This window comes from Anoplolepis gracilipes, chromosome 16, assembly GCF_047496725.1.
Source record: "Anoplolepis gracilipes chromosome 16, ASM4749672v1, whole genome shotgun sequence".
NCBI classification, from domain to species: domain Eukaryota; kingdom Metazoa; phylum Arthropoda; class Insecta; order Hymenoptera; family Formicidae; genus Anoplolepis; species Anoplolepis gracilipes.
Genome location: NC_132985.1, coordinates 3,598,746 through 3,624,035, shown reverse-complemented (window position 1 = coordinate 3,624,035; position 25,290 = coordinate 3,598,746). Strand labels below are relative to the sequence as shown.

The 25,290-nt window shown below is 30.4% G+C and overlaps 1 protein-coding gene across 1 annotated transcript; it reads left to right on the top strand.

Moving 5' to 3' along the window:
* The first annotated feature begins 261 nt into the window (after nt 1-261).
* On the top strand, nt 262-5,337 carry LOC140674561 (4'-phosphopantetheine phosphatase). The gene is given in 15 exon segments (XM_072908182.1): nt 262-427; nt 429-574; nt 903-1,185; nt 1,416-1,599; nt 1,680-1,772; nt 2,044-2,191; nt 2,411-2,601; nt 2,790-3,064; nt 3,132-3,284; nt 3,382-3,469; nt 3,548-3,752; nt 3,900-4,057; nt 4,207-4,376; nt 4,526-4,793; nt 4,796-5,337. Coding segments are annotated over 15 exon segments (2,439 nt in total). The 5' UTR covers nt 262-395; the 3' UTR covers nt 4,841-5,337.
* Nucleotides 5,338-25,290: the final 19,953 nt, after the last annotated feature.

The window sequence follows — 25,290 nt, the reverse complement described above, 5'->3', positions numbered from 1 at the left end:
TGTAATTATATATGCAACATAAAAAAAAAAAACTCAAACTGATAAAAAGCACTTTTATCTATCCTTTAAAATATACATGCTAGTCCAGGCAAATATGTAAATATAAGATATAATAAATCTGACAAAATAAGTAGAATGTACACATTTGTCAACTCATATTGGGTCAACTAACCTTGACTAAACGTATACATTATACTCCGCATGCGCAATATGAATGAATAATTGGTAGGTATATATGAGCAAAAACGAGAAAGAGCGAAACACCTTGGAGTCTCTCCCCGCTCTTCCAGAATCAGATGTTTATGTCGGCTCTCGTAAATCAGAGCATCTTATCTAGCACCTGATCCTCACGCGTCGATCATGTAGGCGTACAATCACCACCTGCCAGTCGTTAAATGCGCGTAGACGGTCAAGTAGGTGTCAATCACGCTGGGAGAACGAATTATCATCTGTGACGCGGAAATGGCAGCGGAGATTGACGGCGAGCATTCGCATCCGCAATGCATCAAACTGCCGCCGGCAGTCGAGGTGTTTGCCAATCTGAAAAATGCGCAAACCTTCGCCATAGACATCGGTATGTTATACAATCGGAACCGAATGGTCCTTCCTGGATTGCGTCTTTTTCAATTTAGCTTCTTAAGATTCACTCTGCATCATCATCATCGCTTCGCATCTCGTGTGCGTGTGTGTGTTGCGCGAAATCATGAAATAAATTTAATTATCTACGTATAACGAGTGTTATGTTATATTTGCATATCAAGTTATAAGGCTAAATTCGCATTCGCCCTTGCACAATTTTCTGTTATTTATTATTGTATGTTTGCACCAAGAAAGAAAGTAAATAAATACTTTCATACTATATGTTTCCTAAATTTAATCTATATTATTGTATATTATTTCAGGATTGTCTTTAACAAAAATTGCCTATTATTCGACGATAAGTTATCGCAAGGCGCTTTATGAGGATGCAGAAGGTTTAGGAAATAGTGGAGAACGAGCATATAAAGTATTTGAGGGTTGCAGACTACACTTTGTTAAGTTTGAAACAAGATATATTGAAAACTGCTTAGACTTTGTCAAGAAGAATTTAGTAGATGTCGAACGCTTTCATGGAAAAAGTATTAAAGTAACTGGAGGTGGAGCATTTAAATATACTCCTTTACTGCAAGAGAAATTAGGATTATTGTAAGTATTATTCTATTGTATTTATTTTTCTTTAGTATGCAAAATATAAACTTTACAAATTGCTTTTATATAGATGTTTTTAATTAAATTTTTAATATGAATATTAAAAATAAATCTTAAAAATAGTATCTTGTTAAATGTAATATTTAATTTTACATTATTCAACTTATGTTACATAATATATCAAACTCTCAAGGTCATGTTTACTGATTGATAAGATAAAATTTTAGAGTTGACAAAGAAGATGAAATAGATTGTCTGATAAAGGGCTGTAATTTTTTACTTAAAAATATACCATGTGAAGCTTTTGAGTATCATCGTCATGAAAATCCAGAGTATAAATTTCAAAAAGCTGAACCTAACATATTCCCATATTTGTTAGTTAATGTTGGCAGTGGCGTCAGTATTCTTAAAGTAAGTAATAGATATTTAATAAGTTTGTGATTAATTGTGAATAAATAATTAAACTTTTAAGAGTTTTTTAATTTTTATAGGTAGAGTCAGATGAGGTATTTGAAAGAGTTGGAGGCACAGCTACGGGAGGAGGTACATTTTGGGGATTAGGCTCACTACTGACAAAAAGAAAGGTATAGAATTTATAATTCCTTATATTATATTACCCATTATTTCTTTTCACTGTTAAACAATTATATATTGATGGATGTATTATTTGAATGCTGTTTTTTTAATCTTTATAAATCTGCTTGAAATGAAATTTTATGCCTAGAGTTTGTTAAAAAAAATTAATTATTTCATTATATAAAAGGATTCTGCTCCATCTTAGTACTCCATTGAGTCATGTCAATTATATGTATAGAGATATGTATTAAAACAATGACTTTAAAAACACCCTGCTAGGGCTTTGATGAATTGCTGCAACTTGCAGAACGAGGGGATCACCGTAATGTAGATATGTTAGTGAAAGATATTTATGGAGGCGATTATTCCTCCCAAGGTTTACCTGGAGAGCTTATTGCATCATCTTTTGGCAAGGCAGTGGCTTGTGGTAAGCATGTTATATAAAAAAAAGTTATTGTCAAAAGTGTATTCTTTCAAAATGTATGTTTAAGATAATACGAAGATACAAACAAAGATTATTGATTATTTTTACATCAAGTCATTATAAGTTCTTAGTTATTATTAGTTTTTAGTTTGAATGAAAGAAGAAACTAAAACATACATTGGCATATTTAAATATTAATTATATTAACATATAATATTCTAGGACAGCCAAAATTTTCCGAAGCTGATCTTGCAAGAAGTTTGTTGCTCACTATTAGCAATGATATTGGGCACATTGCTAGTTTATATGCGACTGTATATAATATGGACAAGGTTTATTTTGGTGGTTATTTCCTTCGTAACCATCCACTATCGATGCATACCATCTCGTACTCCATCAAATACTGGTCTCACGTTAGTCTCTACGTTTGCTTCTCTCTATACTTTACAATATTTTTTATCTTTTTTTTAGATAATTATATCTCTTTTAATTAAATTATATCGTTTTTAAATAATTAGCAAAAGATCAGAGTAAAATGCAAGCTCTTTGTAAACTATATGTTTCTATATATTTATGTTGCTGTCACATATCTATTATCTAGGGTAAGGTAAAGCCTCTCTTTCTTCGCCATGAAGGTTACCTTGGTGCGATTGGAGCATATTTGTATGGAACTGAACAGTCAGACAAATACAGCTGGTTAGAAAATTATGCCGGGTCATCAGGTTTTAAGGATTCTATACCGACTGATCTCGGAATGAAGATTGATCAGTTAGAAATTGATCAAGCAGAATATGCTGTCACATTTTGTCCATTATTAAAAGATCCTGCATCTTATAATCCTGATACTACAGATCTTGCTCAAGATAAGGAGGCCAGGTACGCGAGATTTTTATTTAATTATTTTAAAAATTATGATTATATAATAAATTATTTATGTTTATAGGGATTATTGGTTACAATGTTTTGAAGAATCTGTGGATAAATTTGTATCGAGAGCTATTCGTAGTCAACCGCATAGTCCGACAGCAAAGGATAGAGGATCAAAACTTAAGGAGAAGTACATTAATAGATTACATTATCTCCAAACGCAACCAGTGTAAGTTTTTTATCATGTGTGTAAAAAATACTAATAATAGATAAATTAATTACATATGTGTATATGCGAACTAAATTGTATAATTTTTAACTTGCAGGGCATATGGGGCACTTACAGTTAGAATATTACTGGATACTATTGAACATTGCATGAAAGAATTTGATTTTCCGGACCCATATTTACATGTAGGTGTCTCTGTTCTTTAAATTTTTTTTTCAAATTATTAAAACAAAATTTATTAAACCATACTGCCTTATTTGTAGCAAAAAAGAACAGAGAACGAAGAAGCTTTAAAACATCTACACGATCGTATAACGGCTTTAGATAAGTTAGAAGGTGCAGAAAAGGTAAAAGCTTTAATCCTCGGCGTTCTGAGTGGTAATATATTTGACTGGGGTGCAAAAGATGTTGCAAAACTATTGGAAACCAATGATTTTGGCTTTGAAGAAGCTCAAGCAAAAATTCCAGGTAAGCTATTATTATATATTATTAAGTAAAAACAATATTGCAATCTCTTGGCTATTACAAGACCGAATGGTATCTTCTAATAAATTTTTTTTGGCTTTTGTATTATTTTAAAACAATTCCAAAAATAATATTTTGTTGTAAAAACAGGTAGACCATGGTTAGAGGACGATTTAGATGATTGGATACATAGATTACAGAATGGACAATCTCACAAATGTGCAGCCATTTTTGTAGACAATAGTGGTGTAGATATAATTCTTGGAATTTTGCCATTTGCCCGAGATTTATTACAACGAGGAACTAAAGTTAGTTCTTTTTCTTTTTCTTTATTAATCTTATTTGAATCAATTTTCTTGAAAATATTAAATTATTTTTAGAAATTAATTTATTAAATAATAATAAGAGAAATTATTTTTTATCATGTTAAAATTAATATTTTTATATATATTTTTAGGTAATATTATGCGCTAATTCTTTGCCAGCCCTGAATGATGTAACATATCCCGAATTGGTTGTAACATTACGGGATGCCGCAAAAATTTGCAATGTTATCAAACAGGCTTTAGAAGATAATACACTTATTGCTATGGAAACTGCGCAAGCAGGTCCTTGTCTAGATCTGAGGTATTTTTAAATATAAAATATATATACAATTATAAGCAATTATATATTTTGCTTATAATAGAAAAAAATTATTTTATAATACTTTTTTCTCTAATTTTTTAATGTTCACAAATATTTTGATAATAATATATTATTGTATTATTCAATAGTCGGCTGAATTTGGATCTATGTCTTGCAATGGTAAAGCATAATGTGGATCTTATAGTCATCGAGGGCATGGGTAGAACCTTACATACGAATTTTCACGCCAAAATAAAATGTGAGTGTCTAAAGTTGGCTGTTGTAAAAAATCGATGGTTGGCGCTTCGTTTAGGCGGTGATATGTATGCTGTGATATGCAAATATGAGCAACCATCGAAAACTAAAAACTATGATGTTGGAATAAAACCAGAAGCGATAAAAGACGGTTGTCCAGCAAAATGTACAGGGCAGACAACGGAAATTTGCAAATGCGACAATTCTAATAGAAATACAAGTAAAGTGTCAATGTAAAATAAGCAATACACTTGTTTCTAGATTAGTAATTAAATATACGACACATTGCCTTCCTTAAAAAAAAAAGAGAAAAATTAACGACAGAGTTATGTGTGCAAATACGCTTAAAAATATTAAGTCTATACTGATGTTAAGAAACAAACATACAGATAAAATAACGTGAGATTTGTCAGATAATCATGATTGTGTAATATAAGACATTATTGACTATAAAATAATTTTATTAAATCACGATCTATTACTTAATATAGTTTGCTTTTTTTAAATTTTTTTATTACAGTGACTGTTGTATGTTTGTTTCAATTATGGCTTTTGTTATATTCCTGGAATAATGTTTTTATTAACAATTTGTATTATATTATTAGTCTTCTTACTATTTTCAAAAAACCTGTTATAGTATTCAAATTTTTTAAACTAGGTTTCTTACGTTACAAGATCTGAAATTTTGTACCTCTCATTAACTATGTGGAAAATCTAAGAAAAAGCGTTTTTTTTTATTTTTAAACCATCTATAGTATAAATATCTATAGTATAAATGAATCTAATATAAATTTATATAATATAAGTAAAATTAAAATTTTTCAAAAAAAAATAATCATAAAATTTTTATATTTATATAGAAGAGATTATTTGATAATTTTCTTATTATAATAAAAATCAATAATTTGATGTAATCTGATGAAATTTCGTCCAGTTATAAAAAAATGAATTATTTATTTCATTTTTTCACAGGAATGTTAAAGATATTAATGTATATAAGCACGTATGTGTTGTATTTGTACTGATGTAGAGATTAGAATCGTTATATAAATAATGATTTAAGACAATAAAATCATTTTCCATATATAATTTGCAGTTGATATTATTATTGCAAAAATATTTTATATACATTGCAATAGAAAAATCTTTGTAATATATGAAATGTTACATAGTATATATATATATATATATATATACTTTCTGTGATACTATACAAAAGAAATATTTAATATCATAATTAGAGAGATAATTGTAGAATTATATTTTTTTTCAACTAAGTTATAATAATGTCTGATAAAATAATGCCTGATTTATATAGGTATCATTCTAAAAATTTGTATACATATAAGAATTCTTTATTATCTATTACTACAGAGAATTTACTATCAAATCATTATTTTATGATGATAGTGATGATTCTAAATTTAATTAAGTAAAGGAAAAAGAAAATCTAAATTTAATATTACTAAACAGTATATTATAATTTACTAATGAGTTCTAATATGATTTTTCAGTTAGAAAATTAATCAGTTAATTCCGATATTCATTAAATAGAGATCTGTTAAAAAATGTATATCATAATAACCAAGAAAAAATGCGAGATGGTTTTAATAAGCTGAAATTGACCTAATGATATTTGTAAAAATAATATAACTTAACTATCTCTGTATATATGAAATCAAATGTATATATATTATAAAATGTTAATGATAATTAATAATTAATATACTGTAAATGTAATTGATTTTTGTGTACACCGTGAGTTGATCTAAAATTTGTATGACAGACATAAGTATAAAGCATTTATATTATATGCGTAAAACACAATATATTCTTTTTTCTTAAATATACTTCAGTGCCTAAAGAAAGAGAAAGAGAGATTCAAGCCTATAAAATTTTATGTTATCATTACCTCATAATATATAATATGTAAGAACTGATTTAATCTTTTAGTAATAGCTCATTATTACAGTAATAAATAAATAAAACTACATAATGCAATATTTTTATCTTTATTCAAATTCTCTTTAAAATTATAATCTTTTCCTTAATTTCCTAAGAAATTAAAAAAAATAAAGATATGATTTTTTGAAATATAAAGCTGATAAAGCAATATTATTTTATTATTTTAAATATGTTAAGATATTATTATTCGTGAAATAATAACAAATATAATATTTTCTTATCGATGGCTCGTGTGTTGAGAAATACTTATACATTCGTAGAGATAAATTTTCTCTATTTTGCTGTTATTTTTTAGTATAAGAACATGAAAAAATATCAATTATACACAGTAATACAAAAACTAGAAGGAAACTATACCTAATTTGTCGATATTATTTTTTAGTAATATATTTTTATTTTTATGATAGAATTACACGCGTAAAAAATGCAAAAAACTTTGTCAACGCGTCAGATTACTAATTAAAACATTTTTTTCAGTGATTCTTCGATATACAGAAGCAATTAAAAGATAAATTCTTATGTAGGATATTAGGTGCATAAGGATAAGAGTGCCTGAAAAAAAATTAATCTAATTCAATATTTTTCTGATTTGTATTTGTTGATGTTGGGAATATTTATATAAGAGAGGAGAAGTTTTTTTTATCTATATTTATATATAATGATAAGAAATTTATTAAAAATGCATAAATTGGTAGCAATAAACTCAATAATATTTAATTAATAAATTTTTATTAATAAATTTAATAAATTTTATCTAAAAATTCCAAGAGTCAATTTTCTTAAGTGCAATTTACAAAAAATTCATTTAATTTCAATAGCTTCCATTTTATTCAATTAATATAAATTTGATAATTTTTGTTTAAAAATTCCAACAATGTTCTTAAATACAATTTACAACAAATGAAAAAATCTATTTAATTTCGATAGCTTTCATTTTATTTTCAAATTTTATCCATACGCGAAAATAAAAAGGAGAGTTACAGAAAACGAAAACTAGAAGAGAGAGATGCGGTGAATAGGGTGATAGAAGGAAAAATCGAAGGAAAGCGGGTCGTGTGTATTCTAGACACGTATCGCATCTATTTCTTTCAGCCACGTCCTACGCAATGTCCAAGTCGGAACTTTATTAAATTCCCGTCATGTGATATTGTCCAGTACAGAGGAACCAGGGCGCGCAAGCTGACACAGCCAATTATCTTCCAATTTGTGCTGGTGTGATAATCGATACTCCTTCAGATACCGTCTCCTAATCTGTATGTGCTATATACTGTTAATCCTACATAACTATGCTACGCATAACTATCGAATATTTACTTAGAAGAATTTTATTTCCATGGGCCATTGATATTTATAATGATATTATTTTACCACTTTTATTTTTGACTATTATAACTATTAAAAATTTTAATTATTTCAAAGATACAAAAATCCAGAATCATATATAAATCTTACATAAGTTTATTTAAAAGATGAGCTAAATAAGCGTGAACAAATTTCAAGGAAATTGAAACTTGTGCAAAAATTTTTTTGACGTTTATTTAAAATTCTTCTGTATAAAAATGCAAAAAAAATTATTTTTTTATATTTTGATGTATGTATATGTGATATTTTCATGTGTTTCGCGCGGTATTTTCCACAGAAAGGTTGAAAAATTAGATATTATATTCTATGAAAGAAGAAAATACGCGCATACAGATATGTATATATATATTACATGAAATAAATACCTAAAATTGGACGTTGTATCGCGAACCCCATGAATTTTTCATCCTCAATATATACAAGGCTACTCGCGAACGAAATGGTCAACGTGTTCTAGCTCCTCGTATAATAAGGAACACATCCACGAAACATCTTTTCCGTTATTAGACGACAACGATAGTATTTTAGTGAAACAAGCATAAAAGAAATCATATTTATTACACCGTTTATCGATTTATATGTCAAGACGAGAAAGAATCTCGCTGTTATATTTTACGTAACAAAAATATAATTTCAGCCATATTCGATGGTTATATCCTGAAAGAACTCTGACAATAAGCAGATGTTCAGAGTTGCTTCGGAATATATAATCTTACGAAGTATTATATGTATATATATATATATATATATATATATATATGCACATGCATAATTGGAGTATATATACTTGCAATAATTAATTACGTGCTCATTAAACAGGATTATTGCCAATAAAATGACAGATTAAATAGGATTATTGCTAATCAAATGATATTAGAACAGAATATTAAGATAATATATGTATAAGGTTGAAAGTAAACAAAAAATATGACATAAATACTTGTGGAACGAAATTTTATAATCGAGAAACTAGTAGTTGAATATCTACAATTTATCCTGAATATGAAATTCAGTCATAAAATATATTAATTATTATTAAACAATATTGTCTAACAATATTTAAACAATATATTAGACCTATGTAATGTAAACCTAAAGTAAACTTTCGTCCAATTTGAATGTATAGGAATTCAAAAATTTTACGAGATTGAAAAAATTTCACAAAATCAAAAAAATTGCCAATCCTAGTCGGATGTAAAGCTAGCAGTTTTCATTGAGAGCAAAGCTTTCCAATAAATTTTTGTGCAAAGGAATGGTTTTGCTAACAGATTGCATATACCATTGGTTGGAAAAATTTTTCTAACAAAATATTGTAAATTTTTGGAATGAGTGTAATCTTTAAAAAATTGTAGAAATTTAATTAAAATAATTAATACAAAATTGTTAGATATCTCTTCTGATTTTCGTAAAATTTTTAAACTTATTTTTATAACTGTATTTGTAATCATTCAACTATTAAAGTTTATTCTATTATTTTTATCCTTTTAAATTTTTCCATTAAAACTTCTTTATCTTTACTATTGCCCCTAAATATGAATTAATTAAATTTACAGCAAGACTTTCGAATTCTAACAGATATGCATTAAATAATATACAAGTATTTAAATTACAATAAATTACAATTAATGAGCTTACAACGCTTATAGTTAATATGTAATTACAAAAAGAGAACAAAGATATTTAAAAATTAATAGTGTCATAATATCATGTATATAAATATACAGAAATCTCTCTCGTCTTCGGATGATATATGAAAAAATCTGCCACTATTTTGCATAAAACTGTTTCATTTTTCTGTGTGTTACCTCTTTTATATATTCATATAATTTACATGGAGTATAAAAGCACGTACAATTACAACGTCTCATTGTGAGCAATAAAATTTTTGCCCGATACATATTATAACTAAAAAGCAAAGCAAGCACGAAAAAAATAAAAATAAAAATTATAAAATAACGTTTTCTACATTTGATTGTAACAGAAATATTCGTACATTTAGAGGAGAAAATTTTATATGTCCCGACATGCGTCATTTTTTTTTGGATTGAATCATTTTACTTTTGTCACTGGATATTTTAAATCGCGAGTGAGAGAAGAGCAAGTTGAAAAAGTATACACGCATATGATATTACTTCCAATATTTCTCGTCAGAAAAAAATCACCTACCTCCTCTGTGTTCTTTTAATGTATATATATCTGCGATAGAGGGAACGCCGCAATTCGGTCAAATCAATATTTCAAACCGGAATGTGCTCTCCTGTGTTACGATATACAATCTGATACGGATTACGTGTGGGGGGAAAGGATTTTATTCATTTATTTATACTATGCGGCTGCAAAGAGGCTATATATATGATACAGAGTGTATGCGTGTATTCATTACGTATCGAAGTGCATTTTATAAAAAAAAAAAAACATACTTTTCATTTTATATTTTTCAGCCATTCGAGAGGGAATGATACACACATACAAATGTATATTTAAATATCATCCTCGCATGTATTGTATAATCCTTGGAGATCAGTTGCAAATATCAATTTCCCTATAATTGCGTGTATCACTTATTTGATTGACTCAACATCCGTGATGTGCACACCGGATATACAGTTATATCTGTATGTATGTACACAAATTTCAGTGCTACATAAAATAAACGATGGGAGATATTACAAACAATTATAAATTTACACAATAAATGAAATACGAGTTAACTCGCATAGTTTTAAAACAAAAAGTATTAAATAATGTTTTAATTAACTAAATTATAAATAATCTTTTGTATATGTATTGAATATTGCGAGTTTAAACATAGCTTTTATGCATATTTTACTAAAACATATCAAAACATTTTATAAATGTTATGTTAACAAACTATGTGTATATACGAATGAGAGAATCATACAAATGTTGCTCTTATTTTCGCTTAATAAAAAATACTTTATATATAAGCGCGGAAAAAATAAAATATTTCAACGATCATATAAAACTTTATATTTCATACAAAATTTTATTAGTCATAATAACGTTTCTTCTTGCTGTCTCAGAATATTTAAAACCACATTGTTTTATTATTAATCTCTAATTTTCCAAAGGACTCAATCATGTGTGCATCTGATATTGATAATTGAAATACAGAATACAAAACATTATATTAAATATTCCTGAGACTATTTTCATGTCGCAACTCATCTTTACTAATTTGTTATTGCATGAGAAATGCTTGTTGGAATGTTATTATGATGTTATCGGGTATTCTTGTGTCTTGTTTTTCTACCTCTGAGGCAAATGATTAAAATACCGATCACGAACCGTTCGATTTCACGTTGAATAAGTTAATATACAGGAGCGCATGCACTTTATGCATATTTAAAGATAGAAGAAAGCAGAGTTTTCAGTCGGTCGATTAACGTGATTCGTATCGCGCTCGCGTGATGATATGATTACGTTAAGACACGTGTCAAAACGAGACCAAGTGAGAAGAAAGGAAGGGAGTCGGGCACTCGATTAATTATTTCAATTTTCCATAGCGGTGCACCAGATGAAAAAGGACGGCAGCATCCAGCGGCGACTATAAACGGCCGCTTTTATTTCGCGACCCCACGCCGATCTGCTTCTATTTCCTTTTTTTTTCTCTCTTTTCGTTTTTCCACCACACGGCAGATCCTACCTAATGGTCTCTTCTCGCCCGAACTGCGGGAACCTGCTGCACGTTTCGCGCGAGGATCTATTTATCAAGGTCCTGGACGCCGCTGCACGCGGCCAGCGTGAGATAAATAATTCCGCGATCTCTCTCTCTCTTCCTCTCTCTCTCTTTCTCCATCCGGTGGTATCGGGCCGCGCGCGCGGACCATTTCCGCAGCCCTCTGCGCTTATTTTCTTCCCTCCCACGGGGGGATGGGTGGGGAAGAACGAGGGTAGCGCGCTTGCTAAGGACATTGTTTAATCGAAGTATGCTAATGAACACATTTCCGAGAGAGCAGGACGTCCGCATGTTGAGGGTGACGTTGTCTGCTGTTGAAAATCACGCGCTGTAATGGATATTTCTCTCGGGGTATTCTTTTCATACACAATTCGTTTCGATATGCAAATTTTTTTTTTTTGGCGAGTTTTGTGTCAAGATTCGTTTTTTTGTGTTTTATTGAAATGAACTTTTTGAACGTCCTGATTTAAAACTAGTTAATAATTTTTTTTTCTTTTTGAAATAAAACAGCTGATTATCGATAAATATTTATTTTTTAAATAAAATTGTTTAATATTGATTTTTAAACAAGAAGATTTTTTTCCCTACAGGTTTCTTTGTGAAAATAATATTTTTTGGTATCATCTATCCAAACAGATTCATTTGGGTTCCGAAATAAATACTTGAGCTAGTTTTGCATCATAAAATGAAACGCTACACGGGCCAAGGATTATAATTGATCTTAATTGATGAGTCAACCAAGTATATCCTCTTTCGTCTAATTCGTGGCAACTTCTTCTCTTTGCGTCAAGGCCGTTGTAAATTCTCAAGAAAGTACTAAACCCGTGTATTATTATCATACTAAAAATAAGTAAGTCAGATAATAACGAGCCATATAAGTGGAGTAATATATTTTCGTTTCTGTTTTACCGCGACAAATACAAGCGAAAAATACAATTGGAAATATTATAATGTTCACTTCCAATTAAAATGTTCTATTCTGCACATAACAAACCACAGGAAATATTATGAAGAGACAAATTATAGGAAATATTATAAATAACAAAAAATGTCAACAATTAGACATTGTAGTTACGTAGACGCTCTTGTATGACTAAAATTTATCGATATTTCTCATGACGGTTACATGATATATCTTGGTGTCCATCGAGAACTCGAGAACCGCATCTAAAAAGCGAAACTACGAGGAATCGCTCTCACAAGAAGCGAAACTCTGGAGAGAAAGAGATAGGATTTTTTACAAACTAATACTGAATTCTTAACTCTCAATCCTTATCCTGTACTTTTGTAATTTTTCACGAGTCTGATCTCTCTCGTCGTTTTTTTTTAAATATAACTTTGAATAAAAGTGTATATAATAAAATTCATTTATGAAGAATTTATACAAGAACATATTTAATTTACATAAATTTAACTGCAGATTGTTGCTTCTATAAATTCTCTCTTTTATTTTTATCATTTTACCTTTAACTTCAAGAGTAACAACTAGTTTCCGATATTTGCCTGCAAACTACGAGTTTTCATAATGAGAGCTTAACAAGCCGCTACCTAATAGCTAGAGGATTAAAACTCATTATAAACAAGACTCTCTTGCCTCAAATTATCGAACACGCGCAATTAACTATCGTAATCAGTTTCGATTTTGATTTTTCTTACACTAAATGCGATTTGTTACGCTCTTGGATTAACTGCTGGTTCCGTTAGCGTTTTTTATTTCAACAGTATGCAATGGGCTTCTTAAGTTTCGTATCCGGAAGGGAAATGGAAACGAGACATAAAAAGATTTCTAAGATGTAAGAAAACTGTTTCGCAAAAAGGGAATATATGGAGACGTGTCCACCTTCTCAAGATCTCTCCATTTCCTGCGTTTATATTGTTGCGTAGCCAAGCAACACATTTGCAAGAAAATCTTCTTCATTAGTTTAACCGCAACTTTAGAGCTCCTTGTTATAGTATATTGTTAATAGGATTGTGTCGAATTACAAATTGAAATTAAGTCATATTCTGCTTGACGCATAGAAAGAGAGAGAAGAGCCTGAACGATGTCTTCATTCATTTATTCAATCGCCTCAACAGTTGCTATTCCGATTATTATTTTTTGAATATTATAAAATGATAGTCAAAATAAAATGTGGACAATGCGATAAAATAAATATTTTGTAAAATTTTAACATCTTAATTGACGAAATGTAATTAATGTGAAAAGATAATTTCTCAAAATTATTTACAAATTTTTTAAATCATACTGTTTGTGCAAAATGTTTTTTATCACACGATAAGATGAATCATTCAAGAGAGAAAGGGACCAAGGTTCACTTGAGGTAGGCCCCTTTATAATAGACGGTTTCCTGCAGCGGCTTTTTCTCTTACAACCTTCGTTTATTCGAGAGTCAAATCGAGCGGAGCAGATTAAAATGGTGAGAGCACACGGAAGCTTATACACTTTGTATGTACACCGAGGTCATTCACACATCAATATATGTCTCGAATACACGCGCGCTATTCGACTCTCCTACAGAAGATGTACGAAGATATTCAGTTATAAAGTAATTAATATGTAAAAGACAAATATTTTTTTTTAATCTTTCAATATCAATATTTAATCAAAAAAGAAACCGCTAATAATTTTGAAAAAATTATTAACGCTCTCTATGAAAGTCAAGTTTACATGATACGTTCCTTTGAATGTCACGCGAGAGCAACATGTAAAAATTTAAGTCCTACGCTAAAGGTACAACAACAACAATAATAATAATAATAACATGTGACAATGTTCCTTAACCGATTGCGTTAAATACAGTTAATGCAACTATGCAGCTTTTACAGTCGCACAATGTCATTAGCAGCCGGCACGAAGTGCCACCCTCAACCCTCCGGATCGTACAAGCATACGTGCCTGTTTATTCACCTGGTGCTATCGGCGATCCCCCACTGAAAGGATCGCTTCATCGGCGCGTGAGAGAATTGCTCACGATCACGCCTCCGCGAATTTTGCACGAACCGCCGGATAATGCCACAGGCACCGACATACACGGATGCATACATACATACTCTCCCATATGCGATCACCTATGGGGGTAGCGAAGCGTTCTCGCGCGGAATGTGGAAAGTGTGTGGTCGATGTGCAACAGGATTTCCCAACCGCTGACCCGGTCCACCAAATGTTTTAGCGTTTTCTTTACATTATTCATGACATTTTTCACCGTCGCGATTTCATCGTAAACCACGAGGCACAAACGCCTGAATGTCCACGTTTTATCGAGATAATGTATATTAATATAACCTATTGTCTGCGTTACACACGCGAATTTCCCTGATCAACGATGTCTATTCAAAGAACCCCTCGCTTCCCTTTTCTGCCCCTATCTCTCTTTCTCTCTTTGCATCGATACTATTCTAGGGAATATGTAAACGTTTCGTAGCATGACGCGTCGCGTTTCTGCGGCGACGAGGATGACAATGAACGCGTCGTCGAGCTTGAACGTTATCGAGATGTATGTCTATTACTTATGATAGATATGACACGTATGCACGCAGTATTGTCGCATTTTTCCTTTGCGTGGTATCACGCTAAACGTTGGCCGTAAAAAAAGAATATATACAGAAAACACTTCTATTATACGAATCAGAAATATAAACTTGCTCTTTTGAAGAAACGCTTCTATTGTAAATGAGTCAATGCATTATTTGGTACGTAAAAAAATTAATAATACTCTTATTTTTTCATTGTAAAAAAATAGCAAAAAAAAAATTTGCAAAATAAATACTAATATATTTTGAAACATTTTCTTATAATTTATGTTGTAATATTATTGATGTAAAATATTGCAACGATATTTTATCGAAGCTTAATGTCTAAAATATTCAAATCCTGTATGTGAATAATGTTGAATATTAATTACTGAATTATTAACGTAAATATTATGTATATTATACAGAGTGTTATCGATACTGTAGGCACGTGCCTATATTCATAATTTCAACCATCTCGAAATTCTCATTGTCTTTAAGAGTTTACGTCGTCTCACAGAATCGTCGGCTATTTTTATCAGCCACGAAAACATTAGATGTATGTCCACTCTAAAGAATTACATGTGTTAAGTTCACGAACAAGCTCGACAGAGAAATGAAAGAAAAAAGTCTCGGAGAAAACGCGAGGAAAGAAACCGAGAAGAAGGTGCAGTCTGGAGATAATAAACGCGCAGAAATGCGGTGAATGCTACATAGTAAAAAGAGAATAAAAAAATTAAACTATTTCTCTCGACAAGCTATCAAGTTTTAAATCTTGTAAAGTAATTTAATTATATTTTATTTTTAAATATTATTTTAAATATTATATTTTATTAAAATCCTTAAACTAGAACATGTTGAGAAAAAAAACTTTGTTGACGTTTAATGGGATTCTTAAAAAGAATTATGAATAATAATAATCTCAATCACACATTTTACGAATAGCTCATATTTTTTTATGCGTGAGGGAAACTATAAAAAAGTCCGGCGAACGTTATAAACGAAAGTATTAATAAATATAAAATAATTTTCGTAATATTCTGTTTTATGGCAGAGATGCATAAGCATAATTAATAAGCATCAAAATCACCGAAATTTATTTCATAAATCTGTTCGTGCAATAGATATGTGCAAAGAACTGAATATATCAACTTTACCAGACGTTAAACACTCCTGCAAGAAGCAGATTCCATAGGGTTTCGTCCTCTCCTATAGCATTAACCGCGCACGCTAATGTAAATATGTAAATATGTCTCCGTATATATCCGTCCCTTCAACTTCTGTAACAGTAACATTTTGCCGCGAGCTTAACCATAATACCTGAAATATTGAAATCTCGCCTGCGTGGATAACCGCGTGTGAAACCCGAATATTATAGGTTTATGTAATTCTAGTACATTCCATACACTATTTCTCATACACTGTAGAGAAAGCTCCGTCACCTCTCATTTGTATAATAGAGTATCCCTAAATGTTTATTCTTGTATATATTTGGGCAAGTGTAATTGTATAAATCTCTCTTATTTTCCATTCTACAACATTATTTCAGTCATTTAAAAACAAATAGAAATACTTGCAAATATTGCTGTGTAAACTTTACAGATGTGAATAGATAATCAAATCTTATGAAAGCTCAAGATATTTTCTTTTCATTTGGATATATTTACATTCGAGAATTATAACCGTAAATATATATTTAATATTGAAAATTCCATTGATCGCAAAGAATGTATTTATCATTTCGTAAATCATTATATATAGATGTTTTACTATATTATTAGGCTTTATACAAAATAAAAAAAATTAATAAACGCGTTTCTAAAATATTTTATATATGCACACGCAATTTTCAAAGTTCGCGGAAATGAGCGCGGATGTGCATTCTATCCGATTCTTTAGGATTTTAAGCCTGGCGGCAGAGCGAAATCAGATATCGCGTCAAAAAAATATAACAGACCCGTATGCGTATTCGCGCTGTGAAATTTCAAGTAAAACAATGTCCATAGAGTTTTTATGACGAATGCGGAAAAATACGATCGCACTGGCACATATGAATTTGAAGCATTACTTACGCAACTCGAGCGTTGAAGAGCGAATTTATATGCGAGGAAAATATCTATCACGCGAATAATATATATTACGGAATAAAAGAAATATATAGGTATCGGAAGATTCGTATTAATTAGCGAGTGCCGCTTTGTTTATATTTAGACATGGTCTGACACACATACAATTTTTATTAAAAAAATTCAAAATAAGAATGGTGACTTTGATACTATAATATGAAGCATTTTTAAAGCATATATTAAAGATATTCAAAGTATATTGAAAGCATAAATTCGTTTTTTAAAGCTTGCATTAAAATTTGCAAAAGTTATCACGTCGATTATTATTAATAGGTATATATCATTCCAGAATTAAATTTTGTTATTAACGTATTATACTTTTTTTTTTCTTTCGTATTCTCGCGTGAGTAGCGGTTGAAACTCTTAAAGTTTAGAAACATTTCCAAAGCTAAGATGTACAGTAAGTGTTTGGGATGAGATTGCTTCCGCAGGATTAACTTTATGTTGCAGTAAGGAACGGCTTATTGGGATCATCCAGCGTGTCTGAGAAAGTAGGTAATCAACAGGCATGGAGGATTTCACGGACATTAAAGCTAAAACTGCTTGATTACTTACATATTTGGTTGTAAATTACATACGCTACGTGCTTTAAATTATAATTTAAAATTTAAATTATAATATTATTTAGAAATATTTTACGGTATAAAACGTGATAGAATAAAATACACACGTCAATCTTTAATTACGCGTGTTATAAACTAGGACGTTAAGAAAAAAATATAAAAAAAATATCCGATCACCTCTGAAAAAGTGATTTGAAGCACGATATACATATACGATCATTCTAAAAATTAAATTTTGATCGTCGCGTTATCAAATTCTCAATGATCTCTCGAGTTGACACTGAAATTCGTAGCTGGCAACGCGTGAACTTTATATAACCGGAAATTACGCGCATTAGAGGTCTCGACTAATTGAACGTAATTCTTATTCCCCGCACGTGCGTCGTAAAACGAGTAAACTCGTGAATACACGGTCGCTGCAAACATACGGTGCCCCGGTCGTGATATCGTTCCGGTAAATCCTACACTTGGGAATTTCGCCTGTTACCCCCGTCCAGCTACTCGCTGTCACTCGTCCTATTTCCTGCACCCGGAATTAGTCCGGCAATTCCGCCAGTACGTCCATTAGTTAATTTATTAAAGCGTTTGTTTGTTTCCATCTGTGAGAGAGGAAGAGGAAGAACAGGGGGAGAGGAGGGGGGGGCGAGGCAAAAGGTCGTGCCCTGGTGCGACGGAAAGCCGCGTGCTGTCACGCCCACGCCATAATTAACATGCTAATTTTCTCGATGAGGTAATCGGCGTGTCGTTCGTAGAAGTCGATTGTTAGACAGGCGACTTACACGCGGTACGCCTTGTCGGCACAATCTTTCCTAATCCTTATCACCGTAGGCGTGCCTAACTTGGAGGGAGGAATGCCATTTCTTATCAAAATTACACGAAATCAAGTTAATGACTATTAAATGATAAAAAAATATCAATTAATAATTGTAATTATTAAGCGATCAATAATCACACGTTATAATGACAGAATAATAGAAATAATAAAAAATAAGATTATATTAAATTATTGGACTAAATATGATAATAATCACTAATTTAAAAAATTCTTAATTTACTGGACTGTATGCGATTGGATTTTTATTCAAAATAAATATATAATGTGTTGTGAAAAAGATAAAACAATATATAGTATACGAGTGTCTACTTAACACTAGAAGTACCGACAATGAGTCGTTTTTCTGACCATTTTTATTTTTTAAATTAGAAACCTATTTCTTATGTAAAAGGTAAGATTCTGATCTTAATTATTTTCTTTATTAAATGATTGATAAAAAGTTATAGAATTTTATCTTTTACACAAAAAATTAATTTTAAAAATAAAAACGATCAGAAATGACCGCTCGATACTTCTAGTGTTAAAAGAATGCACTTATGATGCATTTAGAAATATTCATACACATGTTTGATCAACTAATTATACCGACAATTAATAATCAGGTAAAAAACTTTTTTGAATAGAGGCTTTACATTAAAAACTAGAACTTATTTATATAAAAAATATAGTGTCTCAAATTTCTTCCAAAATGCACAAGCAAAATTAATTTGACTTTACAGATTCTAGTGACTCTTATAGTAACACAAGTTTAAATTACCAGCAACTTTCGCAATTCGTTTTTAAATTGAAAAGTATGCTTGAAATTCGTTGGTGCATCTACTTTCGTTGTCACCTGCTAAAATGCGACTTAAACTTTTCAAGAGAATACTGTTGGCTCTTTGCGTACTTGGTTCTTTTGAACATTTGCGACCCTATCTGGATCGCAAAAGCGAAGAAGAATTGCTGACAATGAAAGGAAGAGAATCAACAAGGGAAAAAGAAATCTGAGAGAGGGAGAAAAAGGGAAAAGTGCTTTGTCAGTTAAAAAATAGATAAAAAATTCGTACATATACGGAATTGCGAGGAATATATGAAGAAAAAAGAACGGAATATAAATGTGTGAAGTGTAAGAGGGGTGCGGGAGGAGGGGGAGGAAGGGAAGATTACTTGGGTAGATGAGAAAGTGGAAATGGATATAATAGATATGTGAATAATTGATAGGCTGACAGAAAAAAAATAATCGTATAAAATACCGTTATAAATAGAAATTGAAATAATTCAAACTCGAATAAATTTATAAAACCTACAGACACTCTATCAATTGTGAATTCAGAACATAATTTTATTTGTAATTTTATTTACCATATATTATAAAAAAATTTAACAAATATAATATATATATATGTACATACATATGTATATTATATATGTACGCATATATTATTATACATACATATATCACAAAAGATAAGCTATTTCTTTCCTCTGCTTTCTTTCTCTCTCTCTCTCCCTCTCTTTTTCTCTCTCTCTTCATATTTTTTAAAACAAATTGTAACATAAACATGTTTACATTATTTCTACAATTCTTTTTCAATTATTAAATTTTAATAATAAACCTTGCATCATTTTGGACAACAATCGAGAACAATTGTTTACATCTAATCATTTTCTTAATGTTTTTGTTTTAAGGGTTAATGCACGGCAATTTATATAATTCACGAGTGAATTAGCATTTAATAAATATTCATAATTTATTTAATAAATATTCATAATTAAATATTCCTATAACTAATTATGCATCTAAAACATATGTGTTACACTATTTTAATTTGAAGACAACATCAAAATATCATCATCATTTTTCATTAATATAGAAAATATAGTTATGTGAACTTTACTCTAAGCATTATTCAAATCCAATTTTTACCCTATTTTTGCCGCTCTATCGCTTTTTGTATTATATATCAATATTTCCACTTTGTCTATACATTTTCATGTTAACACAACAATATAATAATAAATTATTCTTTTAATAATAAATTATTCCTTTATTAAATATATTAATATGATGGTTTTAATTAAAAATTGAAAATTAAATTATTTAAAAGATAGATATTACATTTAAAGTTTAAAGCGTTAACCCTTAAACATAGATGACTTATTGAAAATATTGCAATGTATAACTATATTATAATAAAAAATTAGATATAATATATTAAATTGTATAGTGTTTAATTTTGTATCAATTATTTAATATTATATCAAAAGTTAAATCGAATGTTTCTTCTATGCCACGAGAGAAATTTTAGAATTTCTGAAGCTTATTCACGCTAGCATGAACACAAATCTATTATGTGCATATTAATAAAATATTATTGATTGGCATAATAAACGAACGTATTGAATGACGACATGGCAATCAACTCTAAATCAACGAACAAAAGAAATTTTGATAAGCTACTTGCCATAACGTTCAATCATAATTGAATGACGCACGTCAAGAGAGTATAAGATAGTATAAGATAGTATAAGATACGAAAATGATGAATTTCTCGCATCAGTATTATTGTCAATACGAATCTTTCGTTTTTTTCAAGACAGCAAGAAAGCTAAAAAATGTATTAAAAGTGTCTAAAGAACGATAAAAGTATTTAAGCCGTTCTTAGACATTTTTTAAAGATAAGTGCTATCTAGGATATATCGCTTTTGATATGTATATGTATATTTCTGAATTTTTATGTCAATATAAATATTTTTGTAAATATATGTATATATATTACTAAATATTACACCTAAATGCTGTCAGAATTATTTTTAAAATCAAACATATATTAGAGAAAATGTGTCTTTTAATACACAAATATTTGAGCATTAAAGCATTTAAATATTATATTTATTTTTAGCATTTAAATTCTCAATATGTATTATTATTATTATTTATTATTTATTATTATTAATTTTATATTATAGTCTGTCATTTATATTATTATTAACTTGAATTTTTAAAAAATGTGTTTTTTTAGTAATATATATGTAGAAATAAATAATATATTTAAAAATATCAAGTAATTTATAAGCATAAATAATATAGCTTATTTTATTGCAAGTTTAAATTTTTATGTAATTTATAATATAATGGAAAGAACTTTAATCTCCTTCAGAAAGTCCTTCTTGATATTTTCCATATATAATAATAAGTTATAAATTATTACCTTAACAGTTGCTCCACCGTGGCTTCATCGCCAGACGCCTCCTCGAATCGCCATCTCCTTCTCTTCCTTCTCCTTTTCCTCTTCTTTTACTCGTCCTTTGCACTTGCACTCGCGAAAACACGTATCTTCGCGTAAAAGCGCGGTACTTTTTACGGCACTCCTGAATCATATATATTATTCATTAATTACATGTGACGCGTGTTTTATTACATTTCGATAAAAAGAAAATAACGCGAACACTATCATATAAAGCTACGGTCTCGAAAAAAAAGCCTTCTTAGTCAAATTCGCGCGCATCAACGATACTGCACTTGTTGCTACCGGAAAAGGCGCGCATTTTATAATAAGATGCAATCGTTATCTCGTGTTATAAATGTAATTATAAATATGCGTTGAAAAAAATGACAAATTAATAATATCCGCGAGATTCAACGTCTAGGAGTGTACGTCATCGGTTGCATAACATATCGCTCGAGTAACGTTCCGTGAGATTACCATCGAAATAAATCTCGCGAAATACGCGTTTCAACAAATCACGAATACACAAACGTATCCGAAATTACGTAAATATATTCTACGGTTTGTAAATATTAGTGTACTTACAATTAGTTGCGTATAATTACGTCTGTATTTGTTAATTAAATACGATGCCGCGATTCGGGGTCGATCTATTTCACATTCATGCCGTTTACCGTCAGTAATGAGCGAGAAATTCGAAATTCAGTGCTGCCAACCTCATTTCATCGAAAGAGCAGAAATACTACGCGAGTCAAATATAGACGCGGAGTAGATATAAGTAGATCACCCAAAAGATATATTATTGAAATTCAATATCGCACGCGCAATATATTTTGAAATACACGTATTATTAATAAACGATCGATATATCGTGCTTTATTTAAATCATTGGAAATCCGGTGATTTTCTTTAATTACTAATCCGGGAATGATCGGCGAATTACATTTGAATGGATTCACAATGCCGTACGAATATATATTGGAGAGAGAAAGAGAGGAAAAATCCAAGCGTGATCAAAGAAATAAATATCTCGTTTAATTAAAGCAGAGAAGCTAATAATAATTTATAATTCTCATTTTCTACATTTCCGTCCGTACGAATCTCGCTTCATATATAAGTTAATCACGCGCAATATATAATTTTGATAAATATATCAAATGTCCGTGTCATTAATCAGGCGAAATAATTAATCATGCGGACTGATAATCAACAAAATGTAGTGATCGTTTTTACCGTGTCTCCTGTTACCTTGACACAATCGCCTTTCGAGAGAAATAATGTTACAAAAATGTAACAACGCCGCTATCTATCCTGCGTCCTACCCGTTCGACGCACGCTGAGTGAATGACTTTAAGCTTCAAGGTGAGAGGTGAGAGCGCGACAGAGTGGGGGAAAGGAATGCGAGCGGCGAGTGCCGTATTAATGTACGCACGTCGCTCGTACGTCGCCATTCTTTTCCTTGACGCCGAGCAATAACTAGTCAATAAAATAATTCTCTTTCCATTCTTCTTAGATTTCAAAATGTAATTTCAATTATTCAGCTATTACGGTGCTACTTTTTAATCGCATTTAAACGACAGCTAAAGGCTACTATTACACTTGTACGACAAATTTTTCTAGCGTGTTGATTGGCTTCGGGATAGAAAATTTTTAGAGATCTGAGAATTTTTGCAGCCAATCAACACGCTAGAAAAATTTGTCGTACGACAAATTTTTCTAGCGTGTTGATTGGCTTCGGGATAAAAAACTTCTAGAGTTGTGAGAACTTTTGCAGCCAATCAACACGCTGGAAAAATTTTGTCGTACGACAAATGTAATATCGACTTAAGGTGACAGCTGAAACGACGATTTAAAATACGACGGAGATATTATAAATATCTATTCTGCAAAATACAAGGTATGTAAATATATTTAATTGTTCGTATTACGTAGGCGATTATGAAGAACAAATATACGATTAAATATATATTTTATGTTCTATTATAAAACGACTTTTTAAAAATATCTAGTCTACTTGAATATCTGACATTTATGTTATTGATTAACATCAAACTTCCGCTTTATGTCGATGTTGATATATTCGCGCGGATCTGTGAAAACTTTTTCCTTTTTCCTCCTTCCTCTCCTTCTTTCTCTCTCTTTTTCATCTCGGCTTTCTTGTTCGAAGAGTTCCCTCCTATTCGGTACAGAGAGAGTAAGTTTCGAAACTTCCTGTTGCGTTTTGTAAAACAAGTTACGTGACGTAAGGCGTTACAGAGCGCATTATATTGCCCGCCGCAGTGTTGAAGTTGCTTTTGCGTGCGGCATCGTAACTTATGTTGTCGGCGAGACTTTCATAAATTAATATCATAAGGGAGAAAAAAGGCTTAGTCTGAAAATATCTGTGTCACCGGATATATATTATTATTATTATTATAAAGAGAAGAAATAAAGAAAAAGATAATGGGAAGTACATATGACAGCTAAGAGCTGCGTGAAACGTCGAAGTAATTTTTTATTGTTTCATATATTTATACACATAATAAGCATGTACGATTACATCGTATTAGGTACTATTTAGATCGTGTAGATGTATAATTTATACGTATATATATATATTTATATATTTATATAATATTCAGCACTTTTTTGTACAATAAATAAAGACTCTATAGAGCATTTTAAACATAACATCGCGCAATTTTGCGCGACTGGCGCATCGAGTATATAATAATTTAATTTAATAACGAGCTCTCTAATATCCATTACATTTAAATTATCGCGGAAATTTGCGACGATTGCGGACAGTTTTCACGATCGATATCACGAGTATCTTGTGTTTTAGCTCGAAGTCAAGATATATACAGGATACATCTTTGCAACAGATGTCATGATTTTCTATATTCTTATTTCATCACGTTTGTTTTTATTAATATATTAATTAATTAATAATTAGTGATGAGTAACAAACACTGTCGATTACATCAGATATGTGAGAAAAATTTTGAATCCTTTCCAGTGTTATTTAAGACTGATAATTTGCGAAACTTTTAAAAATACTCGCAAGGGAGAATTGAATGCCCATCATTCTCTCTCTCTCTAGAATATATAATATATTAATTCTCTTTGAATACGCTTAAGAGAAAGAAAATCAATTAACGGTTTCAATTAAAGTCATCCATAGGCAATGTGCTTAAACGAAATTTTATAATGTTAAAATTTAATTTCGTGCGCGCGGAACAAACGTGATTAAGTAATAAATTCCGGGCAAGTTGGAAATTCCGATGAAAGCATCGAATCTCGTCTCGAAATTCAATACATATCGAGAGACAAATCCGTGAGATGGGACCGATAATAATCCTTCGATAAATGACGAGACATCGAAAAAAAGTAACGGCAATCTCGACCGA